Source organism: Nymphaea colorata, chromosome 10, assembly GCF_008831285.2.
Source record: "Nymphaea colorata isolate Beijing-Zhang1983 chromosome 10, ASM883128v2, whole genome shotgun sequence".
Classification (NCBI taxonomy): domain Eukaryota; kingdom Viridiplantae; phylum Streptophyta; class Magnoliopsida; order Nymphaeales; family Nymphaeaceae; genus Nymphaea; species Nymphaea colorata.
In genome coordinates this window covers 15,624,826-15,652,720 of record NC_045147.1, presented here as the reverse complement: position 1 = coordinate 15,652,720, position 27,895 = coordinate 15,624,826, and the positions used below count along the sequence as shown (strand labels likewise).

Below are 27,895 nucleotides of genomic sequence, written 5' to 3'. Positions count from 1 at the left end.
AAATTTGAGCACTCACTTGACTTCATAGATTCATTCTTCGACTTTGGTGGAATTTTCTTTCCTTTCATTCCTTTGAATTGCGTACAAGAACAAACATTATAGCCTCGTCGCTTGTATTGTTGGGGCAGTTGGTCTCATTAATCACTATGGGTCGACAAAACTGAATACCTGATTTTTAAGCAGTTTATAACTTCTGTTGTTGGAGCTCAGAAGTCTAGACAGATTAGAAATGAGACATAGTAGCAGCAAAGATCATTTGTCTACAATCCACAAACAGGTTTTTTATTGGTAGCCAAGTTCAATTGCAACTCCACAGAGAGAGAGAGAGAGAGAGAGAGAGAGAGAGCAGGCTCCATTGTTTGTGCAATATTTTCCTTTTCTCCTCTATCACTATGTACCTCTGCATAGAAGACCATACATATTTGGGTACAGAAATGAATCACTGAAGAATCCCATCCTCATGTGCCCATTCCACTAGCAAAGACGCAAAAGAAGCAGCTCCAGAAATGCAGAATTAATGGCCTCCCCTTTTCCCAAACGTTGGTCGACGCTGCAGCCTTATTGCAGGGCAGCTACAAGTTTCTTCTTGATCATCTCCACTCCAAGACGAGGCGATAATCTCGGAAGGTTCTCCTGCCACCACATTAAGTTATAATTCGGCTTCCGGATATGACAGAGTCCATAAAAAAACCAGCTTGAAAGCCACTTATCTGAGATTCTAGCAAATCTCAAATACCATGATTCAAGAAACTGTTCACATTGAGATCCTCGACGTGGGGATCTCAGATACTAGTCTTTCAAACTCAGACACATGTAGACCGAGCAAGAAGAGATGGATGTGACGGAAGCAAAGATGGGCAAAGGGGGGGGAAACCCTAAAGATCAGAGGAATGAATGCCAAGAACTCACCTCTGTGCCGTCAGGAAGGACCCTCGCCAACACAGGGATCTCATACTGATAGCGTCTCTCCCATTCTGGATTGCTCAAAATATCTCTAGTCTAAGGCCACAAATTTCATAGAAAACCCAGTCAAAAGAAGCAGAAATGGATCACTACCTCACCACTGAAAGTGAAATCAAAAGAACAGAACCTGCAGTTCGACGTCATCGAGAGAGTCAGGGGCTCCCAATTTGAGGACCAAATCCAGCTTCTCTTTGAGACCTTCGCACAGACAGCATCCTGGTTTGGTGTAGAGAACCAGCTTCCTCTGGGGTTTCGAACTCCCGTTGCTCGAGAAGGAAGCGGCCAAATGTCCCTGATTGGAAGAGTCCGGCCACCGCCGGCTCAAGAAACAACGGCGGTCAGGGTTGATGTGTGCGCTTCTTGCCGCCATCATCACCCTACCACCGATAGCTGCTGCCATCCCCCACCCTCTCCCTCTCCCTCTCCCTCTCGTTTGCTCGCCGATTTTCTGCAACTCTGCTTGCAAGGGGAGGGCTATCCATTCGAGCCTGAGGCCCGAGTCAATGAAAAAGTATCGGTTTCCAACTCGTATGAGAAACCTCCAACATATGCATTCGGCCGATATATATTGGACCGTATCGGTTATGTATTAAACAACTTTGTTAGTTGCTCGATGGCAGGATGTTCGACGAGTGGACTCAACTTGGGCTCGACTTGTAAGTTAAACAAGTCTACTTCGAGCTTAACTTGAGTTTATAAACGAATCGAGTACGAGTTTACTAGTTGAACGAACTTGACTTGATTAAAATCGATTAAATTCATTAAACACTAGTACTTATTTTTAAATTGCTTAAATAAAAATATATAAATGTTAACTCTGTTTTATTGGACGATAACAAAGTTGATCGTATATTGGTCACTTGAAAAGTATAAAATATATATTAAGAACGAGTCAAGCTCCAGCTCGGACTCGATTAAGCGAGTAGAGCTCGAGCCCACCTCATAAAGCTCGTTTCAAGCTCAACCCGAGTCCGAGATGAGTTCGACTAGCTCGTTGTACATTCCTACCTTAATGGCTGGTACAAGTTCTGTCTTGTCTGGTATTTCAAACAAGGAGTGATGCGATACATACCAGCCGATACAAGTTGATACCCAAGCATTAATGGATAGAACTATTCTTCTGGGATCCATTTAATCCAAGTGACTAGAGACAACCTCATCACCCAAGTGAGAGGATGAAAGAACCTTTCTTCCTCTTGTCTTTAGTATTCAAAGTTACATTGGGACCCAAGTGGGTATACAAATACACTCTTCAACTTGACCGTCACACATGCCACCATTTATAGCTTACAAAAGTAAGCTAATGGGAATTGAATCAAAGACATATAATCAACATGCTACTTATGTAACCAGTTATGTTATACCCCTTGAGACGACATCCATTTAATTGTATGAGGATATAAAAGAGAAAGGTACAGGTATGGTTCCATACACAGTTCTGCAACCAAATCCATTTTTTGTTCCCATATCAAACAAAGTTCACCATGTAAATTTTGGTGTTATATCTGATTTAGATCGGTTTAAGGCGGACCCAAATTTGGTTAGTCTTACATATCTCGACCATAAAGCAGCTTGATTTAGTTCAGCCCTTGAAATAGCTATAACGCTGCGAAATTAAACAGTGAGAACTCACATATGTGATAAAAATTTTAAAAATTGGTTTCTTACAAACCTTTAAAAAAGTTATAGGTATCATTTTGTATTGGCCGTATCAGCCTTAAAAAAATGTTAAAAGTTTAAATTATTTGCCTGATCTAGAAGAATCGGCCTCATATCAGCCAATATAGGCTCTAGGTCACGATAATTCTTCACATAATCCTCGCTTGAGATTTCTCACGCTAGGCATCTATTGAGGCAGATCTATAGCCTTACCCTAACAAGAAGAGGTCATATCAATCACATATTTTTGCATCCAAGATGTTCATGGACAGTGGAGCTGTGCATCTCCATATATTTTTTAATACAACGCATCAGTACGGTTACTTTTTGCATCCAATAATAGGAAACAACTATATATATATATATAATATGCTATATCACATGAAAATTGATGTCACAAAAATGTTGAAGTCATCAATCATGCTTGTGGCTCCAATGAATTCTTTAGTGCCGTAGGTACTTAAATAGTATTTGCCTGAGATTTGCTGGATCGAGCATGTCCGGAATTAATGTCAAAATATTGCGTACATGGAATTATGGCAGCACAGTAAGTAGCTGAAGCTCAACTCGTACAAGCTCAGCGCGATCGAATACATTATTAAATCAGACAAGTTCGAGCCACAGATTGAATTCAGCAAGTTAATTGAGTAAAGTTACCCTAGGGTCGACCTATATATACTTGATTAAACACTCAAAGAAAACTCTCTCTCTCTCTCTCTCTCTCTATATATATATATATATATATATATATATATATCTATATATATATATATAATGCTGTTTTGAAATTTAACAATCGAATGGTAGACACAATTATATCTTGTTTTATAAAATAATAACATGGTGCTTTTGAAGCATGCTTTTGAAGAATATTCCTTGTAAAAGCATGGTGTTTTTCTGAACAAATGTGTGTTGAATGCATCTTTTTATCCTTTCTATACTCTGCTTCTCTAAATGAGAAACATTACATCTATTTATACTCTGCTTTTCTACTTAGCTCTGCTCAAGTTTAGATGAGACCAACTTCGAGCCCAACCAAATGAAGCTTGGAGCTTGACTGCTTGAGCCAAACCTGTTTATAATTGAAGCCCAGTCCGGCTGATCTCGAACTTGGTTCAACTCACTACAGGAAAATTAGAAAAACAAACGGGTGGGTTACTGTAGTGAAACAAACAGTATGTTATTGTTATATATATCTATCCTAAAAATTGAGATAGATTCACAAAATAGTTTCAAATAAATGTGTCTTTATGTACAAACATAATAGACAGTGAGATACTGTTATTGTTGCTAAATAGCTCATCAGAACATCTCCAGAAAGAGATCTACATGAACAAGAAGAAACTGGATGTTTCTGGAATAGCCTTGTTACTAGCAACACCATATTCAGCTAACTCAGGAATAGGATAGGAAATTCACCACCACTCAAATTGCTACCAAGATGACGTCCCACTTGGGAGAAGAACATGTGCTCCCCTAATTTTTTCCCTTTATTTGATTTGTCTCGTTCGTTCTTGCTACTGCAGGCATGTTAATGCGTTCGAACTTTTCTAATAATTGAGGTCTGATATTCCTCTGCAAACAACTCCGACAAAATTTATGAAGAAAAATTAAGCAGGACTTGTGCGTTACTCTGGATCTGTGTCAGATATTATACTGATAGAACCCACAAACAGTAGATGAGGAAAGCCCAGTAAACCACATGCTCTGTTCTGCCACCTAATCCCCGAAAACCAGTAAACAGAACAAGATCTTAGTTATAACGAGGGGAAGTAGTGAACCTGAATACCAATTTGCACAATGAAAACTACCAGCAGGAAGCTGGCATCTAACTGAAACAAGATTAGAGAAAAAGATAAAGAACCATCATTAGGACAAGAAAAAGAAAGACAGATATGCGAAGAGAAAGATGGCCAGAGAAAAGTAAATCCTGCTGCGCCGAAAGAACACAAGAGAGAGAGAGAGAGAGAGAGTGAGAGACAGAGTTTCCTGATTCTGCGCAGGAAAAGAGTGCTTTACGAGGGGACTCGATCTCTCGTTTGGCGGAGATTCTTTTACCTCGTTGGCAGCTGACTACAATGTTCATAGTTCTAATTTCTAAAATATATAACAAACAATCACGAGGGATCGGGGATCTAAATTACTTTTTCTCTAATCAGGAAACATGACAACCAAGATGCTGAAAAAACGAAATAATCGGATCAAACCATTCTTTTAGAATATAAATATATTAAAAGCACTGTTAACAACAGTTCCAACATTGAGTATGGGCCTATGGCAGCAAACTGTTAGGCGAATGATACCAATTACGAGGCGTTAAAGCAATTTATTGACTAATTAATTATATCCTTGACTCATCTAACAACCGCTAGCTTACAGACCGTCATATACGTGTTGATTTCACTTTACGATTTGCTTTGAACGAGGCAATGAATGTGCATGTTATGTCAATTCATGAAATATCTAGAGAGGCAAGATGCGAGTGTTCTTGAACGAGTTCTACTGAGAAAGGCAGAAAGAGAAAAGAGAAAAGTAGAGGATCGCTAGTGTATCTCAAAAAAGGCAAACGTCGCTATGCTTTTGGCGAGTTGCAGAACCCTAACGTACGTGGAGGATCCTTAAGCTCAGATCAAGAAAACGCAGCACCACCACCTTGGCCGGAGAGCCTACTGATACTTCAGCAAAATTGGCAGGTCTCGACTCTCTAGAGGAAATTTTGTGAAATCAACTCTGAGTCATGCAAGAGGAAATATCCTGTGAATTCTTTGGTATAAATGGTGTTCTTTTTTCTGCGTGAGATGAGAACTTCGAAGTGCAGTATCCGACATCGTTTGATTACAAGCTTTTCTAAAGCTCTCTTTCTCTCTCTTTCTAAAGCAAAGTACAGTTTTGTCGTAAATCTAATGCGCTAATTGATCTGTTGTTTTTTCTTGTTGAATTATCGAAACAACCAGTACCTACTGAGAGAAACAGTTCGCAGGGGTCGATCCATGGCCTCTTAAAGATCGGCTGTACCCATCAATTAAAACGGCCTCAGTCACCCGATTCAGCTATTGTAATTGGGATTTGGTTTAAAGAGAAGAAAGATTACTATTACAATACGTTGGTCAAAGGAAAAATGATTTCTAAATGATCGATTCAGACCGAGTCAGCTGCCCGATTCCGTGGTCACAGTCAGCACTCCAGGGGAGTTTTTAGAGTGGAGGAGGAAGAAGAAGAGTGGTAGCCGGCGGCGAACCAAGAACCCCGAGATCGAAATTAAAGCAAAAACCAGAAACAGCAATCATTTCCAACAAAAACATGACAGTCGATTATTCATCTATAGGTCGTCATCCATACACGCATGCCCTATCTCTTTCTCTCTCTGTCACCTTCTTCCCCACCATCTGTATCTAACAAAGGTGAAATGCAATACGGCTGACATAGACAAAAAGCTAACGAAGAAGAAGAAGAAGCAAAAGAAGCAGCAGAGGAGAACAATTTTAAGAGGTAAGGGAAGGGGACTAGCAGCTGATTCCGGGTCCGGCCGGCTAGCTACAGAGCTCCCGAGAGAAGCCGACCCTGGAGTTGGCAAGGTCGATGACGACCCGATGGTTCTGCTGCTGCAGGTTGGCGATGACGTTGACCACGGAGTTGACGTTGTCCGGCGCGGCGGCCATGGCCAGGCAGGCCAGCGGCTCGGACGAGCTGTGGATCATCACGTTGTCTGCCGCCAACGTCAAGTCCAGTCCCTGGAAGTGCAGCGTCACTGTCGGCGCCACCCCCGGCGACGTGAAGCACGTATCGAACGCCCCCAGGCTCGTCACGGGGCCCCTCATTCTCCTCCTGAACTCGTTCTTAATGGCCGTGTACACCGGCTCCACGAACCGGGTTATCACGGTGCCGGAATCCACCACCGTTCCGGCTCCTGTGTTGGGGTCGAACACCGGCAGCAGCGGCGCGGAAGCGACGAGCTTCCTGCCGACGCTCACGCCGGTGAGGTTGACGTAGTAGAGGGAAGGGCGGTGGGGGTTGGTCAGGAGTGGCGTGGTGCGCATCAACGCGGGCTGCCCGACCGGACCGAGAAGGAGCGAACCGGAAAAGTTGTAGGATCGGAAGCTGGGGAGGCAGTAGGAGAAGGTCCCGTGGTAGAGCGGCCACGTCTGGGAAAGGAGGGAGAGCGGGCCGCGGCCGAGGCCGAGGAGGCCCTGGGGCGGCAGCCCGCTACCGACGGCCGACAACACGCCTCCGAACGCGAACCCCGGGATCACGTCGAGGGCGAGGCGGAGGGTGTCCTTGTAGAGCGCGGCGGAGAAGTTGGAGTTGCCGCCGTACGTCTGGTTGAAGAAACAGGCGCCGCGGCCGGCGCAGTAGGAGGTTCTGAGGCGGGAGCACTCAGGAGCGCGGCAGCCGAGCGGGCTGAAGGTGGTGGAGTGGTTGGGGAAGAAGAAGGACGAAGCGATGGTCGGGCAGCCGGAGCAGCCGGTGTTGGGAACCCACGTAGCGTCGTTGCTGGTGTCGAGGACCATGAACATGAGCTGCCCGGGGGTGCCCACCTTCACCCTCACGACGTAGTTCCCGGAGTTGGTGACGTGGAGGCCGGAGGCCACCGGAATGGAGCGCCTACCGCCGGCGATGGCGGCGAAGCGAAAGGCGTCGTTGGAGGCCATTTGGAGGACGGAGTCGAGAAGGGAGGCGGAGGGGTCGGCGGTGAACGCGAAGGGGGAGCATTTGGAGTTGATGTGAAGGAGGGTGAGGGTAGTGGAGCCGTCGGCGGCAGGGGAAGAGGTGGCACACGGGTCGGAGGCGGTGACGGTGCCGGAGAAGAGGTGGAGGAGGACGACCAACGTTAAGAAGACGGCCGCCATCGTTAACAGAAAGGTCGACGATCTCGACTCTCACGGAAAAAAACCAGACATCTCTCGTTATATAACGTGACTAAAGGGTGGCAGCAGAAACCCAAAAAAGAAAAACATGTTCCATTCAAACCTTACATTTTACCTTGTTATTCATAAAACGACTTCATTTTTTTTATAATTTCTGATAAATGGCACATCATTTTGTGTTTTTACATTATTTTTTCTCAAATTTGAGCTGAGAAAAGAGTGGGATTTTGACACTAAAATACAACAAGAATCACGGTAGTAGTAATGAGTAAGAAGCGAATAGATCCAAATAATTCTGGGCATCATCAATTGGGCCCAGCAATAATATTAAAACCTTCTTTCCTGCTTTTTGCCGTCTCGGTCTCATGGATCGCTTAAATCTCCTCTCCTCCTTCCTTGGACCAACCAGAGCGCGCCGTGATCCTCCGAATCAGACAAACCTCATTTCTCTTGCAAATTGCAATAATGCCACCCCTGATTTTGTTGTCGTCCTGGTTGAAAACAACCGGTTCCTTAACATGGGAATGGAAGGCATTCCGCAGTCCAAACTTTTAGCATAAACGTATATTCGTTAACTCAATATACTAAAGAGTCTTTCTTATTTATAAATAAGTAAGGTGAGTTTGATCATTTCCAACTGGTCCGTCCCTTGTTAGAGAGTTCATAACATATGAATTCTCATATATAATAGCTTTTATAAAAGCAAATATTTGGTAAGGAAACCAGTTTGCTTTTGAAACGCATTATATTGAAAATGTTCCTCAAAACACGATTTAGTTGTATATATCATTTCTGTGTTTGGTCTAAAACAACGTCGATGATCAAAAGGAAAAGGTGTTTCCGTATGTTGCAGGAGAAAACATCTCTCCTGCTTGTCCGTTTCCCGTCTAGTCGCCATCGCTCGAGAGCGGAGAACGACGGCACTCCCGGAGGAGAGGGGAGCGGATCCAGGGAAGGACAATATTGTAGTTGGGGAGGGAAGGAGTGGGGGTAATTCGGGGAGCGAGAGAGAAGAATCAGCTGCTGGTGTTGGGGATCACGAATTTGTCTTAAAGAAAGAGAGAGAGAGGGTGTGTGGGGCCCAGGCAGGGGACAGATTGGGATTGCTCTTTCTGGGTCACGGGCGTCAATCCGGTACCGTTTGCGTCCGTCCTGGTTGGGACGGAGAGGTCACATGTATGTGCGTGTGGATCGAGAGAGCAGCCGTGACTCAAAGACGTGGGCTCCCCACAGCGGTGTCGGTGCCTCTCGTCCCCTTCCCTGTTAATTGTCGAAATTGGCCCTCCTTCCATTCATCCTTGCTCAAAACGCATTTTTGTATTTTTCCTTTTTTTTTTTTTTTGTTACTAAAAGAAATTCACCTTTTTTGTTTTTAAATGGATCTTAATTCATTTGTTTATGTTTTTATGAACTCAAAGAGCATAGCATAATGGTGGGACTTGACATCCACGTTGAAATCTGGAGGCGGCCTGAAACTCATATAGTTGTCGTTTCAAATGGCATAGCAGCGTAGACTTATTTTTTTTAATTAGAATTCAACTTATGAAGATTGATATAACGGGTCTTATTAGGACAACTTATTTCGAAATATTATGGCATTTTTGGATATTCAGATCAAGAAAATTTTTACTTGTTTGATTCATTTGTTAAAACAAATTATAAGATAACATGGTGTATATCAGTATATGCACAACTAGTTCGACTGGCAGACTACATAATCGCTTATTACATAAAATAAAAAGTCCATTGTCACAAAAAACATGTACGGATATTATACGGTAAGGAATTTCTTGGATATAATACGATAAAGTTGTATATCTCAATAATAAAATAGAAAAATCTCGACAAATTTTTAAAAAAATTAAAACATTTAATAAATCTTGAAAATTATAAAAAAATAAAAGTATGAAAAAATACGTATAATATGTGTTTTTTTCATTTTTTTTTTATTTTTTAGCGTCTTTTAAAAAAAGACGCTTTTTGTATGAGCATTATACAGCTGATTATGTATGTTTTAGTATATTTTACATGTCATTTTCCAATAAGATGTGTTTTTTGGTAACAGTGGCAAAAACCCCAATTAAACATTTAATAATAAATAAAGAAACACGTATCAGTTGTCTCAATTAAAAAGTATTATGAGGAGATGATTTTTGGTTACGTAAATAATTGGGCACATGTAAAATAATTAGTCGAGATAGCTACTTTTGTTAGTTAGTTAGGCCGTCTTTTATCACTCACGCTTTAGCCATCATAAGATGGCTGAAATCAACTTTACCTCCAAGTTGATGCACATAGAAATTTCACCACCTGATACCAACACAACTTGAAAAATGAAACCTCGAGCCTCTCATCTCATGATTTTGTTGAAAACGGAGGGCCATTTCAGAAAAATGCAAGGATTTTTGTTCATTAAATAAATAAAAAATTCCCTAAGAATGATGATGCTCCTAGTCCCACATGGGATGCCCTGTCTTTTACGTGAACAAACTCTGAGAAAAGAAGAAAGAGCGAACGTAGAAACAAAATAATGAGTTCGATTATTATGCTGGCTGGTGGGCTTCCTCGCCTCGAACATCCTCGGTGGACGTTGGCACGCGAGTGCCCTCACCTCCATCCCTTGCTTCGCTGGTTCTCTTTGTGGCCTTACCTTTTCTTCTCCACTTCACGCCCCTCCATCCCTACATGCATCCCATGTGCTCCCATGGATGCCCTTCCTTTTGGTCCCCCAACTCTCACATGCCAGATTCCCTCAATCATAAGATAATTAGTCGCGAAAACCGCACTAATTGAGGTTAAGATTAGCCGACTCCTACTTGTTTGCAGTAGCGTAGCTGCTTGTTGGCTGGGGTGGGCCGCTGCCCACGTCAATCCATCAAAAAATTCACTATAATGTGTTAACTTCACATTGTTATGTCTCTAAAGTTATATGCAATGCCCACACCAAAATTGTGTCACCTACACAAGTGCTCCACGAATGAATAATCTTAGCGGACTGCTTGTTTGCGCGCTGAAGCATGCATTATTGCTGGCTGATATTGAACTCTTGGCCTCTTTCAACTTAGTTTAGGTCGCTTGCCAAGTCTTTGTCGACAAGCGCGGTCCGTTTATTTTCTTTATCTTGCTGCACACATTATATCCAAATCTGGCCACTTGAGCTGGATTTTGCTAAAGCTGTTTCTATGTGGGGTCTAAAAACTGGACTAATCAATGACTTCATATTTGTGTATGGATCCAAGCGATGGTGGAGCACTAATGTTATTTTAAATTTTAAACTTTTAAAGGACATTTATATATAAATTAGTACAAGATCTTGAGATATCAACAAGACAGTTTGCATGGGCTGGTTTCGGCAATTACCCACATCAGCCCATATGTATTTCCGCTACTGCATCCGAATGAAGCTGAAATTTGGTAGGAGTTTTATGGTTTAAGGGCTTGTGTGTAAAAGAGAGGAAGTTTTCTCTCGAGCGTTCGCATTTTAGCTTAATCTTTGGTCACATACATTGATTAATTTGATAAACATTTGGGTAAAATCCTCTTTGCAGGTGTTTAGCAATGAGAACAGTAGCAACAAACTGTTCAATGTATGTCTCCAAAGGTTAAGGCTGATTTATCATTGTCAAAATGATCCTTTTAGAGGTCGTTTGGCAATGCGGATATGAACCTACCCCAAGATTTGGAGCAGGTTTATGAAATATGGTGTTAAAGTATTTCACTAACTTGCCTTAGTCTTTGGTGCAGATTTATGAGACCGAAAACAGCCCCTTATACGGTTGTTTGATAATAGAAACAGTACAAATTGTTTCATATTGTGACGTACTTCAATTATTGAAGTATCTTCATGAAACATTTTGTTATAGTTCTGATAATAGAAACAGTACAAATTGTTTCATATTGTGACGTAATTCAATTATTTAAGTATATTCATGAAACATTTTGTTATAGTTCTCGTTACCAAACTGTTCTTTGGGTTGGATGGGGTTTTGGAAAGAGTTAATTTTTGTTGCCTAATGCAATGTCTAGTACGCTCACCAAAAAGTTCGATTATGGCGGTTTGGATGAAATTATATTGTTCAAAGTTCCGATGTAGGTTGCGGTGAAAATTCCTACCATGGATTTCACTCCCATCCATGGGGATATGATGAGATGTTGAAACTAACTCCTTCCCCACTCTCAGGGTCCAAGACTGTTTCAGGACCTGAGTGGCGAGTGATAGTAAAGTGTCATGCAGGACTTGGGTAGTGAAAGAAACTCTCATCACTGAAGGTGGTAGGGCGCGACATCCAAGTTAAAGGGTGTCTCGTTCTATCACTGACACGATGCAACTCAGGACCCCGAAGGCATTGGCAATTGGCGGGGGGGGGGGGGGGGGGGGGTGGCTTTGGGCTTCACTTCGGGCGATGGGATTGATCCTATCGCTCACTCGAAAGAAACTCCCATCAAGTAAAGTGTCATGCATCCATTGTTTGTAGAGGAATAGCACCAACATGAATCCAAATCCAAATCACGACGGAACTTTCAACAGGACCAACACTACACCCCTTAGAACTTTTTTCACCCCATCCATAACGGTCAAGGATATCTATAGACCATTTGAACAATAACGAGGGGTCACTTTTATATTGATTTCCATTCTAAAGGCGTCCCATTTACTTTATAACAGCAAGCTACCAGTGCCTAGTAGGCTCTTTGGGTACTTCTTGAAATGAAAATTTCAAAAGGTAGCCGCTTGATATTGTATTTCTCGGCTTAATGAGGAGGATTTATATGGCGGAGAATGCATAACATCGATGGGGGCATTTTTAGTTTAGCAAGCAAGACAAGAAAAAAGCAAGATCTTCCTTGAATCGCACTCGTCTTTACTCTTCGATCATGGCTGCCAGGATATTCATGAATCGGTGGCCATATGGTCAGCTTTCACAGTGCTGGACCATTCTTCTTGCAATGTTTCTGTCTTCGGTTGCAAGCTTCTTTCTCTCTGCATTAGGCAAAACCTCCATGGAAACCAAAGGGATTGTTTTGGATGTTAACTATCTGGTTCGCAATAAAAGTAAAGCTCACAGTCTTGAGGGGTATAGCATTGCTGGTTGAGCTGACACACTGGTGAGAATCAGATCGTCAGTTCGATTCTCATATGTGTTATTCTAAATAACTACAAATACTGACTGCAACACTCTAGTTGATGAATATACTATATGTCAATGCTCTAATTGATGAGTATACTATATATCAACATAGTTCCCGGAGCAGCCTATGGTCCCTGGAGTGAGGGAAGAGTGGAAAGCTTCAACCCTTCATCAAGCAGCTTCTGCTTTTGCCCGAGAAATGCTCACTCGAAAAGCTCACAAAGTGTGATCCAGTCCCCATCAAAAGAAAACATGCATTGATTTTAAAGCAAATAGCAATTCATGTCTTTTGTGATTTTTCACAAATATTTAATGTAATCAGATTTACTTTCTAACTCCCACTTTTAGACAAAGATTTCTTTAGGTTGTGTTTGTTTCACAACGGCTCTGTGATCCACATAGATCTCAAATCCATGGATTGATCTTAAGTCCATAGTTTTAAAAGGTGACATGAATTTAAAATCCATGCTACTGAGAGGGTCTTAATTTGTTTAAATTGATGATCTTCAGAAACACACCTTTTTATGCAACTTGGAAGCTTATCAAACGCAACCCTAAAGATGTTGTCTTTTTATTTTAGTAGATTTAGCACATTCCATATTGCATGGAAATGCCCCGGCATCTGTATTCACGTGTCAAACCATCCAAAATTAATGACGAAAGTCGATCATGTTCTGATGAGAAGAACGTTGAGTTTTTGAAAGGAATGTTTTTAAATTGCATGATCTGAAAAGAACATCAGTATGCTTGCAACCACGACAGATCTTAATTTAGGAGTGATTTCTAAAGTTGATTGCTGATTAATTTTGTGGAAAGAAAAAAAACCTATTTTCTGATGATCAAGTAATAGAGAAGACTTCTTCTTGGACTCTTGTGGGAAGAAAAAACAGAGAGCCTTTGAACTGCAAGAGTTGGTCAGTATTCAGGCGTACAGTACGTTTGGCAGAACAATCTTTCTCTCTATTCTCTGTTGCCTTTTCTTCCACTCCATAATCTAAGGTGCAGACACCTTCAACCTTTTTTATTTTTTTTCATAATTAACTGTGGAGGAGAGAGAGAGAGAGGAAGAGGGAGAGAGAGAATAAAGCACATTAAATGCCCCTCAACCCAGTACAACGGGTGTATCGTGCCTCGGTTGGAATTGGTTTCAGATCCAGCTGCTCCAACTCATGATAGATGGATCCAGATCCAAAAGAGAGAGAAAGAGAGAAAACCATATTAAATACCCTTCAACTCAATACCAACGTTTGTCAATGCTAGGATTTTTTTAGGGGCGGGCCGAATGATCGTTAGATCGAGCCAAACGGTCCAACGAATTTATCTGGGTATGGCTAAACTAAATCAGAATACAAAAAATATATTAGACAACTACAAATTTTCAAAATTTTTAATGTAATTTTTTTTTACTTAGCTAGGGTGGAGCCACGGCCTAGCCCCTGCCCCTACTCTTAGGAATCGAATAGGACATAATTCCAAACCTCACTGTGTAGACGAGATCCAGAATTTGGATCCTAAACCAGTTTTGGAGCCCAAGTTATTTTGGCGGATCATGTCCCCAGATTTCACACAAAACCCACTTCCAGAAAATTCTAAACAAACTTTGTTGGTGGATTGAATGCCGGTTGAGAAATCCAAATCTTCTTGACTGAAGCTACTTTGACATAGGTTCATGAGACACTTGTTCAAATGTTCCATGCATCTACCTCAATTTTGGAGCCGATTCATAAAACACTCGCACCTTATTCTTAATGCCAAGTACCAACGATGGGGGAGATAGTAGATAAGATGGTGAATGATCCAATTCACATGAATCGATCCGAATGCTCTCTACATAGTTTGCACCACACCGATCCAATTCATTAGCACTGATTCACTTCATCAAATATAACTACAGGCAATGTTGGGGCAGCGTTAGGATTATGTACTCTTGCCACCTTTAGAACTCGTCTGGTGCTGTTAATTTCTTGTGTAAAAGGAGCATTTGATGTCTGATTTTAGTTGCGGCTCTCCTTAAAATCTATAGTTCTTGAAAACTGCAGCTTTGAGAACGCAGCTTTAAGACTTTTTTATTGTGGTTCGAGTGCATGGATCTCAAGTTAGAGAAAGAAAAACTCGAGTTGAGATCCATATATAGATTTTAAAACGCAAATACTGCAAATTCATATTGTATTCTATGCATCTTTCAAACAAAAAATTTCTATTCCTTATCAGGAATCAAGGATTTGAAGTCTTGGGATATCAGATCACCACCTCAAATGTCATACTGAAGCAATCAAATACCCCTTACAGATTCTTACATAAAGAAACACCTCTGACCTCTCTATTTGGAACTATGGAAGACGAAATGGCATTTTACTTCCCCTTCTCCAAATTCTCATTCATTTGGTAATGTCTGTTTTTTTATTATATAAAGGCTAATGGAGTGTCAGGTCCCAACTCCCAAGTAAGTGGGACAGACAAGTTTGATAATCTAGAAAGGTTAGATAATCAAATATATCAAACACACAGGTTAGGTTGGCAGAAAATAAAAACATAAAACTGGTGAAATCACTTTAGTCTGGACTGAAGTTACATAGGCTAAAGATATGGTCACTTTTATAGATCTTCTTCTTTTAGCTTCCGTGTGTGTGTGTGTGTGTGTATATGTGTGTGTGTGTGACATAAGTGAATCTTTTTTCATGGAGAGGTGAAAATATATACTGAGCTTTTACATCTTATATTTGCTTCTATGGGGGTAGGAGAAACAGGAGCTTAGGTTCGATTATGTCACATTTAACTGTTGAATCGCTTGTAAAAGAGGCTGTTAAATGCAAAAATTACCTGTAAAATGGTTGTTAAACGAAAAAAACTCGTGCTTAAACGCATCATTTTTTAATAACCATCAAAGGTAAGGCATGCTTTCAAAGTACCTTCTTCAAATAATCGATACAAATTATATATGTCTAGTTGTCACTTGTCAGTGATAATGAAGTACATAAAGCGAACCACAATGCGTCCAAAGACATATTTGTTTATTAAAAAAATGGAGTTAGGAGATAACTTTCGCTTAACCAACCTTGTTCAAAAATAATTGCCCATACTTTGTCTCCTTACTTTTCAGCATCAAATGTTAAAATAAACAATTTTCATAGCAAAATATCGTTTTAAGATCAGGATATTGGGCTACGTCGATGTCGGCAATGGCAACGGTGCACCTTTTACTTAGGTACTGCGCTTACCACTTAAGATGTAGAGACATAATGCTCATGGAAAACAAACTAGATACTTGTCTCTTTGAAGAGCAAAATCTCGAGATAAGTATACCCATACCTTATTATCTTGAAATATGCACCTTTGCGGTTGAACTGTCAACATTTTTCAACTTTTATTTAAGAAAAATCTGACCACATTAACTTAACCTTTGATAATAGCCTCGGATATCAGATCTGAGATATCATATCCCTTTTACATATAGCCCACAGCGAAAACAAACACCAAATTTTACCACTATGTGAAAACAAGTTTTTGAGATTCTTAGTTTGTGACTAAAACCTGAAATTTGAGGTCGGATTTTGTGGCGGGTGGGGTGTCTGACGTAAAAATCTGCAAATTTGAGATTTTCAATTATCTCAAATTATCCCGGATCGCAAATCCAATACTATCAAATGCCCTGCATTAGCCTCCCCAACAAACAGTAAAACTTAAAAATAAAGACTTGTTGATTTGAGCTGTCTAATAAAATTCGAACTCATGGCCAGCCAGCTACCTACTGTTAGGGCCCTAACCAGCTGTGCTGAACAACATAATGGTAGTCATATATATCTTTTTCTATCATTTAGAGCAACTTTGTTTTCTTGAAGAACTCAGGAGTCTGCATCATGCAAGATTCAATCAAATGTTGCCATAAAAATTCATAGTAGCTTCTCTAACACAAGTAACGTGACAAATTTTCATGATTTTTTTAAAAATTTCTGATAGGGCTTGAATGAAAACCCACAACTTCTTCAGAATAAACTAACTAAGAACAAATATCAAATCATCAAACTTTCCCTCAGACTCAGTTGCCCAATGAAAACTAGTTCACTTCTCTCGTCATTTCAGGAGAAGGAAGCAAATGGCCGCACTTCTTCAAATCATTGGCACGATGCAGTCAATTTACGTCACAGCTTACGCCACACTCCATTCAAATTCTTTAAGAAATGCGGCGCAGAAAGCAACGAGCAGGCCAATGCCCCACGTCTTTGCTGCAAATGTAAGCAGTAAGTTGCTATTTTCTCAAGCATTATAAAATGCAAAGATTTTAGTTTCCATTGTCTGTTTGTCTTTTCTCAGTTCATTTCCCACTCTCACTCTCTTCCTTTTTGTTTTTTTGTTTTTATTTTATTTTATTTTACTTGCTTTGTCTGCAACTGTACCATTCTGGAATGGGATCCATGACCAATGTGTTTGAAATATAATATACGTTAAAACTATATGCATTGGCTTACATAATCAAATATTAAAAGTATTTTGGTATATAGTTTTATTTTTGTGAAATTTACAGATAACATCTTGAATTTTAAAGTAATTACATGCAAATCAGTGCCTAAAGTTTGGGAATTACAAATTACTCTCTGGGTTTGTAAAATAATTCACAATCACACGCTTCAGTACCATAGAAAATATTGAATTTTATTCAAAAAAAGGAGGTTATTTCCCCCCTAAAATAGCGACAACTTGATCTCTAAAAAACAATTTACAAATCACATTTTTAAAGTCAGTTCGTCAACAATATCATATTTTTGAGATATTCATTGACCATGACAGCCGGTTATCTGTTATGCTCTCTAAGTAGAAAAGTGAAAATCACAGTTAAACAAACCATGAATCACCGGCTTAAAAAAATGAATTGTCAAAAACTCTATGTTTAAAGCTTTTTTTTTATTATTATTAGAAGTAGGGTCAGTTTTTAGATATATTCTTATCCTTTTTATATACATGAATTAATTTGCAAACTTAAGCTGCGGCTGTAATTTTTAGAATAGCAAGTGCCTTTTTCTGTAAATACATCAAAAATTGAGCTGCTTTTTTATAATTTTCTCTTTATTTTATTTAAATGCACTAGCGGATACGGGGCTGTATGTTTGTACACCTTCAAAAACTCAATAGCTAAAAGGCAACAGTATGTAAATTAGCAAATGAGAATATGAGATACTCGTATTTAAACAAGCAATTTATGTTGGCCTGTGTCGCATGTGCATTCCCCAAAGTTTGTACTCATTGGCCGATAGACAATGACCCATAATACTTTCCACAATAGATGGCATCAAAAGCTCGATGTTGTTTGTCTCTCGATAGCATTACTGCAATAGTTGGGGTGGGATTCATAAGCAGCCAATTCCTGCTTATATATATATATATATATATATATATATATATATGACCTTATTAAAATTGCATTAAACTCTTTTTTTTTTAACAAAATGGTTAATTCTTCTTTGGATTTTGTATATATATTATATATACACTACTATGTCCCAGTACCCACATTTTTCAAAACTATCATACCCATACCTGCACCAGTATTCATATGATTTAGATTAGTACTCTCCATTTGGTTTCTACATAGAAAGAATTCTTCAATTGTTATATTACCAAAACTATGTTTTGAGGTAACTCTAAGTTGAAGCAAGTTATACAAAGAACCATGTGTTATGAGCAGGAATGATTAAATTGTCCACTACTGGTTAAATGAAAGACCCTTCTTCAAACAGGAAAACGTCGATCCCAACAAAATTTCCTCATAAAATTATAAAAATGCCTCTTCATGTTAGCCACCTAACTTGGAAAATGTTCTCGGCTTAAGCAAGGACTCGTTCCATACGTTGATGGCTTGATCCATTACGCTGTTAGTCCCTTCCTTTTTCTCCTTTGTTTGATTTTTCTTGTCGCCTTCTCTTGTTCATACATTTTAGAATAGACAAAAGATACCAAGACAAAAAGTCATGCCAATCAGTTGCGAGGAAAAATTTTGTGTGGTTGGCATAAGATAGCGGCTGCACGTCCATTTGCTTTTCTCCACATCCAAAACGAAGTCAAATGTGTTTTTTTTTTTTTTTGGTCGAATGCATACTTACTCAATTTTTTTGTACATAAAAAAAAGTTGATTTTGTGTTAATTAGCAAGTTATTGTAGATGAAAAATTGCAGAGAACATAGAGTGCGCATTTATGGGATGCTATGTCCAATAGAATATATTGCTTATGTTATCGAACATATCCTAAAGAATTGTTTGGCCGCAGGGGCAATATGTGAATGTCGAATAAATCTGCTTCTAAAAATTGAGGTAGGTTCATGACATACTAATTATAATGTATCATGAATCTATCTGAGTCTTTAGGTCCAATTCATAAAACACTCACATGGTATTGATATTGATGCTGCCAAATAATCCCAAAAATATACTTTTGTTCTAGTCTTGATCAAACCCCAGATTATATTTTCATTACGGTCATGATCAAATCCCAAGGGGGTTGGTGCAATAACTGGAGCGATATTGGTAGGCAGCCATTCTCCAAACTCCTGTGGCGTCAACCTGTGTGCTGCAAAAAAGAGACACTGATATATAAATAGTGCATAGCAAGGGCGTCTATCTCGAAGCACCATAAAACAGCTCTAAACCATAGGGGATAAAGAAAAAGAGGGTGGGAGGAGCGTGAAGGGGCTTCGGCCTTCACTCGAGCAGTGGGATTAACCCCTCGCTCACCTAAAACCCTGCCATTCTACTGCCCAAAGCTTCTTTCACTGTGTTGAAGGTTGTGCTTCAAACTAATCTAGATCTTCCACTTTATTTTTGATATATAAGATGTCAAATGAAAAATGAACAGAAACCAGTGTCACGTCCATATTTTCTTAGCCGTTCCATCATCTCCTCATTTTTGTTGTATGGTCTTGAGTGAAATCATCAGAAGAAGATATGGAAAGGGAAAAAGATGAATTGAAGAGGAAATGAACTTTTACGGATTGAAAAAATCCCTTTTATCTCTTCCTTTACATCGATGATGGAAAACTCTTAGGATATATAGGAAACGATCGATTTTCAAATTCTGGAAACCTAGCACTTGTTTTTCGACACTTTCTTTCAAATTCTTGGTGGCAATAGGCAAATCCACATCCAACTACTGCAGTTTATTTTATTCCTGAAATTCGAAAACCCCATCTTTTGGTCACTTCCTTCATGGTCAGCAACCTATCCAATTGTGCTCGCAGCAAATACCTTGTGCCGTTACATGTCTGCTGGTGGGTAGGCTCCCGACCTTTATTAACAAAAAAAAAATATATCTTAATTGAGATGACAATATTAAAACACTTTAAAAGAATCAATTTGAAATGAAAAGTGAAAGTAGAGATGGATTTTGCCACTACTTGTGATCTCAGTTTCCTTTGTCACTACTAATGACCTCAGTTTCGTTTGCACATAAAAGAAAGTGTTCGAAACTTTTTTTTTTGTTTTTGTATGACGATAAGATCAAAGCTTACGCAACAGAATGGGCCGTTGAGATGGCTAAGTACAGATCTTTTTTTTTTATTTATTTTTAACAGTTTACCTAGAGAAAATCTCATTCCAAATAAAACTCTTAATGTCATATATTTATGCAGATATAAGGTTTTGACTTGCCTTAAAGCTTGGTTGTTCAACAATACAGCCTTCAACTCAAATGTTGTGTTCGCTACTGTTTTTTGTCTAAATGAATAAAACAGTGAAGCGTGACAATGACCACAGGTTTCGACCGTGCAGACTGATTTTCTTTGCAGATCAAACAAGGGGCTACGTTTGCCGCCCATGAATGATGAAGTAAAAGAATAATTTACAGGGTCAGTGGATTTAGCTCGTGGATGGCAGACGAAAGGAGGTCAATTTGTAGGCCCAGGAAATGGGTGGTGCAGGGAAATGGAGAAACCAGTGCCTCCCTCCTTCCCAACTTCTTTGATTCTGAATCATCCCAATACAGCCAACATTCAATCAGTTTTGTTGTTACTTGAAAATTATAACTTTTCTAAGTTCAAAATGTTTTTTTTTAACCATTCGTGAAAGTAAATTAAAGAACTCTGCATCTCTATACAAGGAATTGAAAGTTGGAATCTCATGGCCACTGTTATATTTTGGTATGTTATTGTTATGAATTGTAAATAATTGTGATACTCAAGTTAAAAGCTACTTAAAATAAGCAAAAATCTTGAAAGTGTAAGGTTATGATCATGGGTTTTATTATATGAAATATTTTTTTTCTAAATAAATATTAAAAAATAATTTGATGATGAAAAAGAAAAAGAAACGGATAAATGTGACAAGAACAAAGAGGGACGCGTGTTTGGGCTCTCCAGATTTCTAGGGGTCAAAACTAGAAGACGTCAATTAGCGGATCCGAGAGTCGTTCAACGAGAATGGTCGAGCCTAGGCCACGATCACGACCAAGGAACTATTTTTTTTCTTTTGAAACCCAGCACCTTCTGGCGTTCGAACAGTATAACCTCCCTCATAAGATCCACAAAAAATCGCTGTCCTAATGAATTCTCCCTTTTGCTGGAAGCGCTTCCCACTGACCTGCAATTTTTGATTTCCTTCCCAAGTCAGTTTGAATGCACTCGATCAAATTTAGCTCCATTTCGGGAGTCAAAGATCTATTGTTCGGATCTTCTTGTTTTTCTAACGAAACGTGGTTGAGTTTTTTCTTATGATCTGCACGTTTCATGTGTAAATATACAACTTGAATAGTCAATCCAATAAAAAAAACTGTTCGTCGTGTTAAAATTGAATATGGTTCGTCCATTCTGGACCCATCACTGGATATATCTTCCTTGCTGACATCGATAACGCCATCAAAATTGCATGAATCCGCAGTCATACCATGACGCCAAGAAATCAGGACGACTCTGTAGGAGATCGATGCTAAACTTCATGATCTGCCCAACTTACATTCTGAGATCAGACTCCAGGATCAAAGAGTCCGATTACTGACACGAGATAGGAGATGCCTCTGTGATCCTAAAAGCTTGCGGGTCTGAAAAATTGGAGCTGTTGAATCTTTGGCAATCAAGGAAGGCTCCCAACATGGTTTTCCGAGGTCAAGGGAGGAAGGAGGACGGGGCTTCTGCTTTTGCTTTCGCAGAGTCGAGAGAGCGTGTGGAAGAAGAAAGTCTGCAGGTGCCGAGGCGATTAAAATAAAAGCGCGTTGAGAAGTGGGAGACTTTACGACGTCAATGCCGTGGGGCCTTTACCGTTTACCCTTCGTTCTTTCACCATCTCTGCTCCTTCCCCGGACTTTCCTTATTACTCTCTTTCCTTTTCTTTCACTTTCACAAAAAGAGAGCGAGAGTATAAATTGGCATTGCCTCTGTTACCAGCCTTCAACAGCAGCTAGCGCTCTCTCTCTCTCCCTCTTTCTCTCTGCAGATCTCGCTTTCTGCAGATTTAAGCAGCGGATACATGTCTGGGAGAGAGGCCTAGTTGTTGGATTGGAATTTGGAGGTTGTCTGCCTCTGCTCTTCGTTCTGATTTCATGGCCTCCAGTGGGATGAGATGAACTGCACCCACTCCTGCTAGTTTTGGCGTCTTCCTCCTCATTATCACCTTCTCTCTCATGTGAAACCGCCCCACTCAACTCTGAGCCCACCTTCTCTTCCTCTTCAGCTGGGCCTCAAACACAGAGAGGGCGACAGAGAGAGAGAGCCCAACCAGTGGATTTGTGCCTGTGTGTGGCCGGATTGGGATTTATTGCCGGATCATCGGTTGGTAACAAAAATGGGTGGTGTCAAAAGTTTCGTTGAAGGAGGCATCGCCGCCGTCGTCGCCGGCGTCTCCACCCATCCTTTGGATCTCATCAAGGTCCGTATGCAACTACAGGGCGAGGCTGCCGCCGCCGCCGCCGCCTCCACCCTCCGCCCCGCTGTGGCCTTCGCTGGCCCTTCCCCCTCCGTCTCCACTGCCACCATCCCACCCCCGCCTCCGCCGCCACCCCGCGTCGGACCGATCTCCGTCGGAGTCAAGATCATAAGAACAGAGGGTCCTGCCGCGCTCCTTAACGGCGTCTCCGCCACCGTTCTGCGGCAAGCCCTCTACTCCACCACCAGGATGGGTCTGTACGACATCTACAAGGAGAAATACTCCGACCCAGCCACCAGGAACCTGACCCTGGTCCAGAAGATCGCGGGCGGGCTCGCGGCCGGCGGGATCGGGGCGGCTGTAGGCAACCCGGCCGACGTGGCCATGGTGAGGATGCAGGCGGACGGCCGGTTGCCGGTGGAGCAGCGGCGGAACTACACGAGCGTGGGGAACGCCATCTCCCGGATGGCGAAGAATGAAGGAGTGACGAGCCTGTGGCGAGGTTCGTCGATGACGATCCAGAGAGCGATGCTGGTGACGGCGTCGCAGCTGGCAACGTACGACTCCGCGAAGGAGGCGATCATTGGGAACGGGCTGATGAGGGATGGGCTGGGCACCCACGTCACGTCGAGCTTCGCCGCCGGGATCGTGGCGGCCGTGGCCTCGAACCCGGTGGATGTGATCAAGACGAGGGTGATGAACATGAAGGTGGTGCCGGGGGAGGCGCCGCCATACGCCGGGCCTCTGGACTGCGCGTTGAAGACGATCAGAGCAGAGGGGCCGATGGCGCTCTACAAGGGCTTCATACCCACCATCACCAGGCAGGGGCCCTTCACCGTCATGCTCTTCGTCACTCTGGAGCAGGTCAGAAAGCTGCTCAAGGATTTCTGAGAATTTTTGGTGGGAGATTTGGAGTTGGTGCAGACGGACGGAGTTCGAATTTACATAAATATGAAACAGAAAGAACATGAGGAACGAAAAATAAACATGACCTTCCAAGGTCGTGATGAGGAAAAGAGGAGGAAGACGATGGTGACGATCAAACTTCAAGTAGATTTTAGATGCTCTATTTGTGTTATTTGTTATTTTTAATTTTTTACCGAGGATGGAAGGTTTAGACGATTGCAGAGCTATGATCTTAAGGTGTTCAATTATTGCATCCAGGAGAAGAAGGGGAAGTTTTCCCTTTTTCATTCTTCTTATCCTTAGCTGTTCTTGGGCCTTTGATTAAGCTCAGGCTCTGTATGGAGCTCTAACTGGAGAATAATTTTCCTTTTTTTATCATTTCTGTTACACATTCTGAAATTCAACGAGTACTTTGAGATTATCTAACAAAAAAACAGGGCTTTGGGTTTTTGTTTCTCCAATGGGCAATGGTGACTGACGAACGATCTTCACAAAGAGGTGTCTTGATTTCTGGTTTGTGGTGAACTGTTGGAAGAACAGGTGAAAGAAAGCACCTGCTTTTTTGGGGATATAGTGTAAGCCTCGAGTGGGCAGAACAAAAAGGCCGAGAATTAGATGTCTTTCGAATCTCTGGAATTCCATGGATGCTTCAAGCCGAAAAGCGGTGATCAACTCTGTGAAACGAAAAAGAACGATGCGGATTGCCTCAAAAAGGAAAATCACCCTTCTGTTTTACTTGTTCCATTCTCAACTTCTTGTGGCAATTACGGATTTCCCGGCGTACTTGCCTCGCGCTTGCGCCGGAGAAATTTCGGGTGGCTCTTCCATGAACGAAAGTATGGTTGATGACATCAAATAACCAACTCCTTCCAGCTTCTGACCGAGTGGCGCCACATGGCTGCCTGCCCAAAAGTTGGGAGAGTCAGATCTTCGAACCAGACGGTCGGTCTAGGTGGTTGGTCGCTTGCCTGATACTGTAAGCACACGGAACTCACATACTGTTTAAACAAAGCAGCGAGATCGATCCAGTCCAGAACTTTGCTCAACTCTTTTTAGCAGCATCGATCAGAATGGCGCAAAAAGCCATTTGTTGAGATTATTTCTAATTAGAATCGTTACCAGCAATGGGGAAAGGAACTGGACCAGAACGGATTTCACGTTGATGACGATCGCGAATTTCTCTTGCAACCGTGCAATCCAGTAAAGATGGATAGCATTCGGCGGCTTTGGCATCTGTCCCGAACTTAATAAATCTAGAAAAAGTGGGCAAACATCTTAATATTGGAATTTTATCTTCTCCAAGGTGGTAGGCTACCTTTTTGCGTCACAGATGACCGCATACATTTTCTTTTCATTAACATCATTGTACGTCTAGATCGTACCTTGAGTGTTTATCTTTTCTACTAAATTCTAGTTTTGCGGAACTGGCAAAAGGGTTTTGGCAATTTTGCGGTAACAGATTTGATTTGGACTTTTATCCTCAGTCAAAACCGTTGGCAGCCATATTGGATTGCAATTACACGCCGGTTTGTCTCCTGTTTGGCAAGAGTAACAGTAACAGTTTGTTTGCTGTTCATTTGACACAAATTCATGTCCATACTTTATAGGCTCTTTGGCAGCAATATTTTATTAACCTATCCTAAATTAGAGGCAGATTCATGAAACATTAGGATCAGCACTCAATCAATGTGCCCACATTTTTCTGGTAGGCTTATGAAACGCTCATAAAGTGTCCATGTTGCCAAGGTGTTGTTTAGCTCTAATAACATATTGTAACCGATAATAATTCTGCTTCAAAATTTGGGTTAGATTTATGAAATACTATGTTATAAGGTTTCATGAATCTGTTTTTTTTTTTTTTTTTTGAAGTATATAACAATTTGATAATAACATTTTGTTACTGATGTCAGATGGTCTATAACAAGCTGTTCTCATCGCTAAATAGCCCTTATGCATACGTATTGCTGTCTCATTTCCAAGACATGAGAAATTGAAATCTAGAACCCAGGTTGGACCAATTCCACTGTTAAATGGATCCAGCTACAACTTCAGAAACTTTTGACCAAGCGATGCTGCAAGCCAAATGACAATTGTTGTGCCCAATTTTTCATGAGCAGAACCGATTAAAAAGAAACAACTTAAAGAAAAAAAGCCATGTTGATGGCGATCGGCTACTGTCAGCAGAGATTGCAATTTTAATCTTTTAGACTCCGTTTGATGCACAGGAAAAAGATTCTGCATCGTAAAAGTAAGAATTTTATCCCGTTGATACGGTTTTCTCCAGCTTTGTCAAATTTTATACTGTGTTTTTCATTCAATTTAGAAAAAATTCTTCCGCCAAAAAGTCGAACCTCTTTTAAGTCCGACTTTTTTTCACGGTAATTTTTTCTTTAAAAATTTTACCATCCTGTGCATCAAACGTTACCTTAATATCAGATCTCAACCGAACTCGAACACTTCAGTCAAAATACATCCGACATACAAGGCCTCCTTCATCCCAGTAAAAATCCCTGCGCATTGACGTGGGAGCCGATCAGATAATTCACCAAGAAAAACTGAATTTCTTTCCATTTTTCCATGATAAAAGGCCGTCGCTACGACTTCATGAGATGAGGCCCCATGATGTGACCAGTTAGCTGTGTCCCCATCGTCGCCTCTGCCTTGGATTCGGCTGTGAGAGGGAGGATGTACGATCCAATGGAGAAAATAAGTTGGAGTTGGCTGGCAAACCACGAAGCAAGAAACGAAAGTTGCCAAGAAACTAGCTTTCTTTTCTTACAATTGGCTTCCGTATTGTACTATTGTTGTTCTGTTCGTTCCTGCAACGTTTTAATTCCATCATTTATTGGATCTAGCGGTTTTCTATGAACAGCCAAGTTGCTGCTTCGTTGCTGATCTGCCCAACTCAGCGATTCAACTGAACAGAACTATATAAGTTTTCATTCAAAAATTAAAAGATAATTTAAGTTATGACATGTGATGCTTCTGCATCAGCCAGTGGTATAATCAATCATGCCTCAGATTTAATTAGCACATGAAGTCGCCCCTTCCTGCACCATTGGTCATTCTTGTCATCGAACCTCTCTCTACATCTCCTTGATTTCGGTCTTGCTTAAAATATTTGGCGATTTGCGAGAGGCAAGTCATTCATTTCCCCCTGCCCTCGTTTCAAACTAATTTGCGATCTGGGTCGACTTACGATGCACCCTTCAACTTCAACTTGAAGATTGCACATGCCACCGTTGGTAGTTCAGATAAATAGCATCACCACGTGAATCAGACTGAGAACATGTCATTCAAGACATTCAAGCCAACCAGCTATATGAAATTAACAAGATGATCCACCCACCCAACAGCTCCAATTTAAAGAGAAAAGTATCGCCGCACATCCATGCTTCCAGCCAACTTGGGCCTGATGCACATGATGCAGAGCTCCATCCGTCCCTTATAATAATTACCAAAATCAATAGTAAGAAAGTCATCTTTGTCTTGTCACGTTTATCAAAATGGGGGCCTCAAATTTTCGTTTTTTAATGGCGGACTGACCGACTGTTGTCTGTATCCGCCAAATGGAGGGCCTCCAGCTACATCATGGAGTGTTGAAAACAGATGAAAACTGAAGTTCTCCAGCGTTGTTCTTTTGCTTTTCCCTTAGGAAAAGCAAAATAACAGAAAAAACTTATGAGGCAACCGTGAAGATGGATCTTTCTGTCATCGTTTGCTGCAAACACTAAGCTTATTTCAGAAAAATCAGTTCGAGATTTTACACACACACACACATATATATATATATGATTGACGTGAGAGGTAGGGAAGAGCATGTGCTCATATGAGCTGGTGATGTCAACCTGTTACTGTGGTCGGATAACGTGGTCTGTTATTTGTCTCTGACACTTTTAGGTCCACGCCAACGCCAATAATGGAGTGTCTAGATCTTGCCGCTTCACCTATGGCCATTGTTCACGATGACTCCTCACATGGGAAAGTACTTCCCTTTGCCCCATCCAGTGTCTCTCACTGCAACGAAGAAAGTGAGTGACGCAAAGAAGACAGGAGAAATCCACGGATTACAAGCTTCTATTGAGGATCAGACCTTCCAGGTGGTAGGCGCCCTACATTAGACCACATTTCTCCTTTGGATAAGGAGAGAGACGGATGAATTTCACGGTCACTTCTCCACATTTTGATTGATGGACTGCTATGTGATTTTAAGAAACTTAAATGGCAAGTGCGGAGGGTGAATCATACCTTACTCCCTGATTTTAATTACTATGACATCTCCCATAAGAAAGCATGTCGTCAGTTTGATTCCTCAGAGTACTGTACCCTACTTAAGTCTCCCATGCAGCCAGGGACCCAAAGGGTTGGGAATGGAGAGGCATTCCGGCTTCTTTCTTGCACAATAGGTTGTTAACCTCCTCTCACCCAAAATCATACCATCCTCCCTATTTAATTAGGTTGCCTGGTTTCAGCAGAAATGCAAAGAAAACAAGCATACTTCTATGGCATCTTCTAAAAAGAAATTAATAGGTC

At 41.0% G+C, this 27,895-nt stretch overlaps 3 protein-coding genes across 3 annotated transcripts; 1 reads left to right on the top strand and 2 right to left on the bottom strand.

Annotated features, from left to right (window-relative positions):
- Positions 1 to 355: 355 nt before the first annotated feature.
- LOC116262891 (uncharacterized) lies at positions 356 to 1,413 on the bottom strand. Its single transcript, XM_031642425.2, has 3 exons — positions 1,091 to 1,413; positions 910 to 999; positions 356 to 633 (listed from the first exon to the last, which is right to left on the bottom strand). Exons 1-3 carry the CDS (start codon positions 1,361 to 1,363, stop codon positions 559 to 561), a joined length of 438 nt encoding a protein of 145 aa, XP_031498285.1. The 5' UTR covers positions 1,364 to 1,413; the 3' UTR covers positions 356 to 558.
- A 4,467-nt stretch (positions 1,414 to 5,880) lies between these two features.
- Positions 5,881 to 7,520, bottom strand: LOC116261680 (aspartyl protease AED3). Its single transcript, XM_031640469.2, has one exon. The coding sequence runs from the start codon at positions 7,467 to 7,469 to the stop codon at positions 6,153 to 6,155; it is 1,317 nt and encodes a 438-aa protein (XP_031496329.1). The 5' UTR covers positions 7,470 to 7,520; the 3' UTR covers positions 5,881 to 6,152.
- Positions 7,521 to 21,966: 14,446 nt separating this feature from the next.
- LOC116263138 (mitochondrial uncoupling protein 4) lies at positions 21,967 to 23,740 on the top strand. Its single transcript, XM_031642743.2, has one exon. The coding sequence runs from the start codon at positions 22,376 to 22,378 to the stop codon at positions 23,345 to 23,347; it is 972 nt and encodes a 323-aa protein (XP_031498603.1). The 5' UTR covers positions 21,967 to 22,375; the 3' UTR covers positions 23,348 to 23,740.
- Positions 23,741 to 27,895: the final 4,155 nt, after the last annotated feature.

Bases quoted from the DNA above. Each gene is read 5' to 3' on its own strand.
- LOC116262891 (XM_031642425.2), bottom strand. From the start codon at position 1,363: ATGGCAGCAGCTATCGGTGGTAGGGTGATGATGGCGGCAAGAAGCGCA. The intron at 1,000-1,090 runs GTTCTGTTCTTT...TTGTGGCCTTAG, and splicing joins TCGATGACGTCGAACTGCAG to ACTAGAGATATTTTGAGCAA. The intron at 634-909 runs GTGAGTTCTTGG...ATGTGGTGGCAG, and splicing joins TCCTTCCTGACGGCACAGAG to GAGAACCTTCCGAGATTATC.
- LOC116261680 (XM_031640469.2), bottom strand. From the start codon at position 7,469: ATGGCGGCCGTCTTCTTAACGTTGGTCGTCCTCCTCCACCTCTTCTCC.
- LOC116263138 (XM_031642743.2), top strand. From the start codon at position 22,376: ATGGGTGGTGTCAAAAGTTTCGTTGAAGGAGGCATCGCCGCCGTCGTC.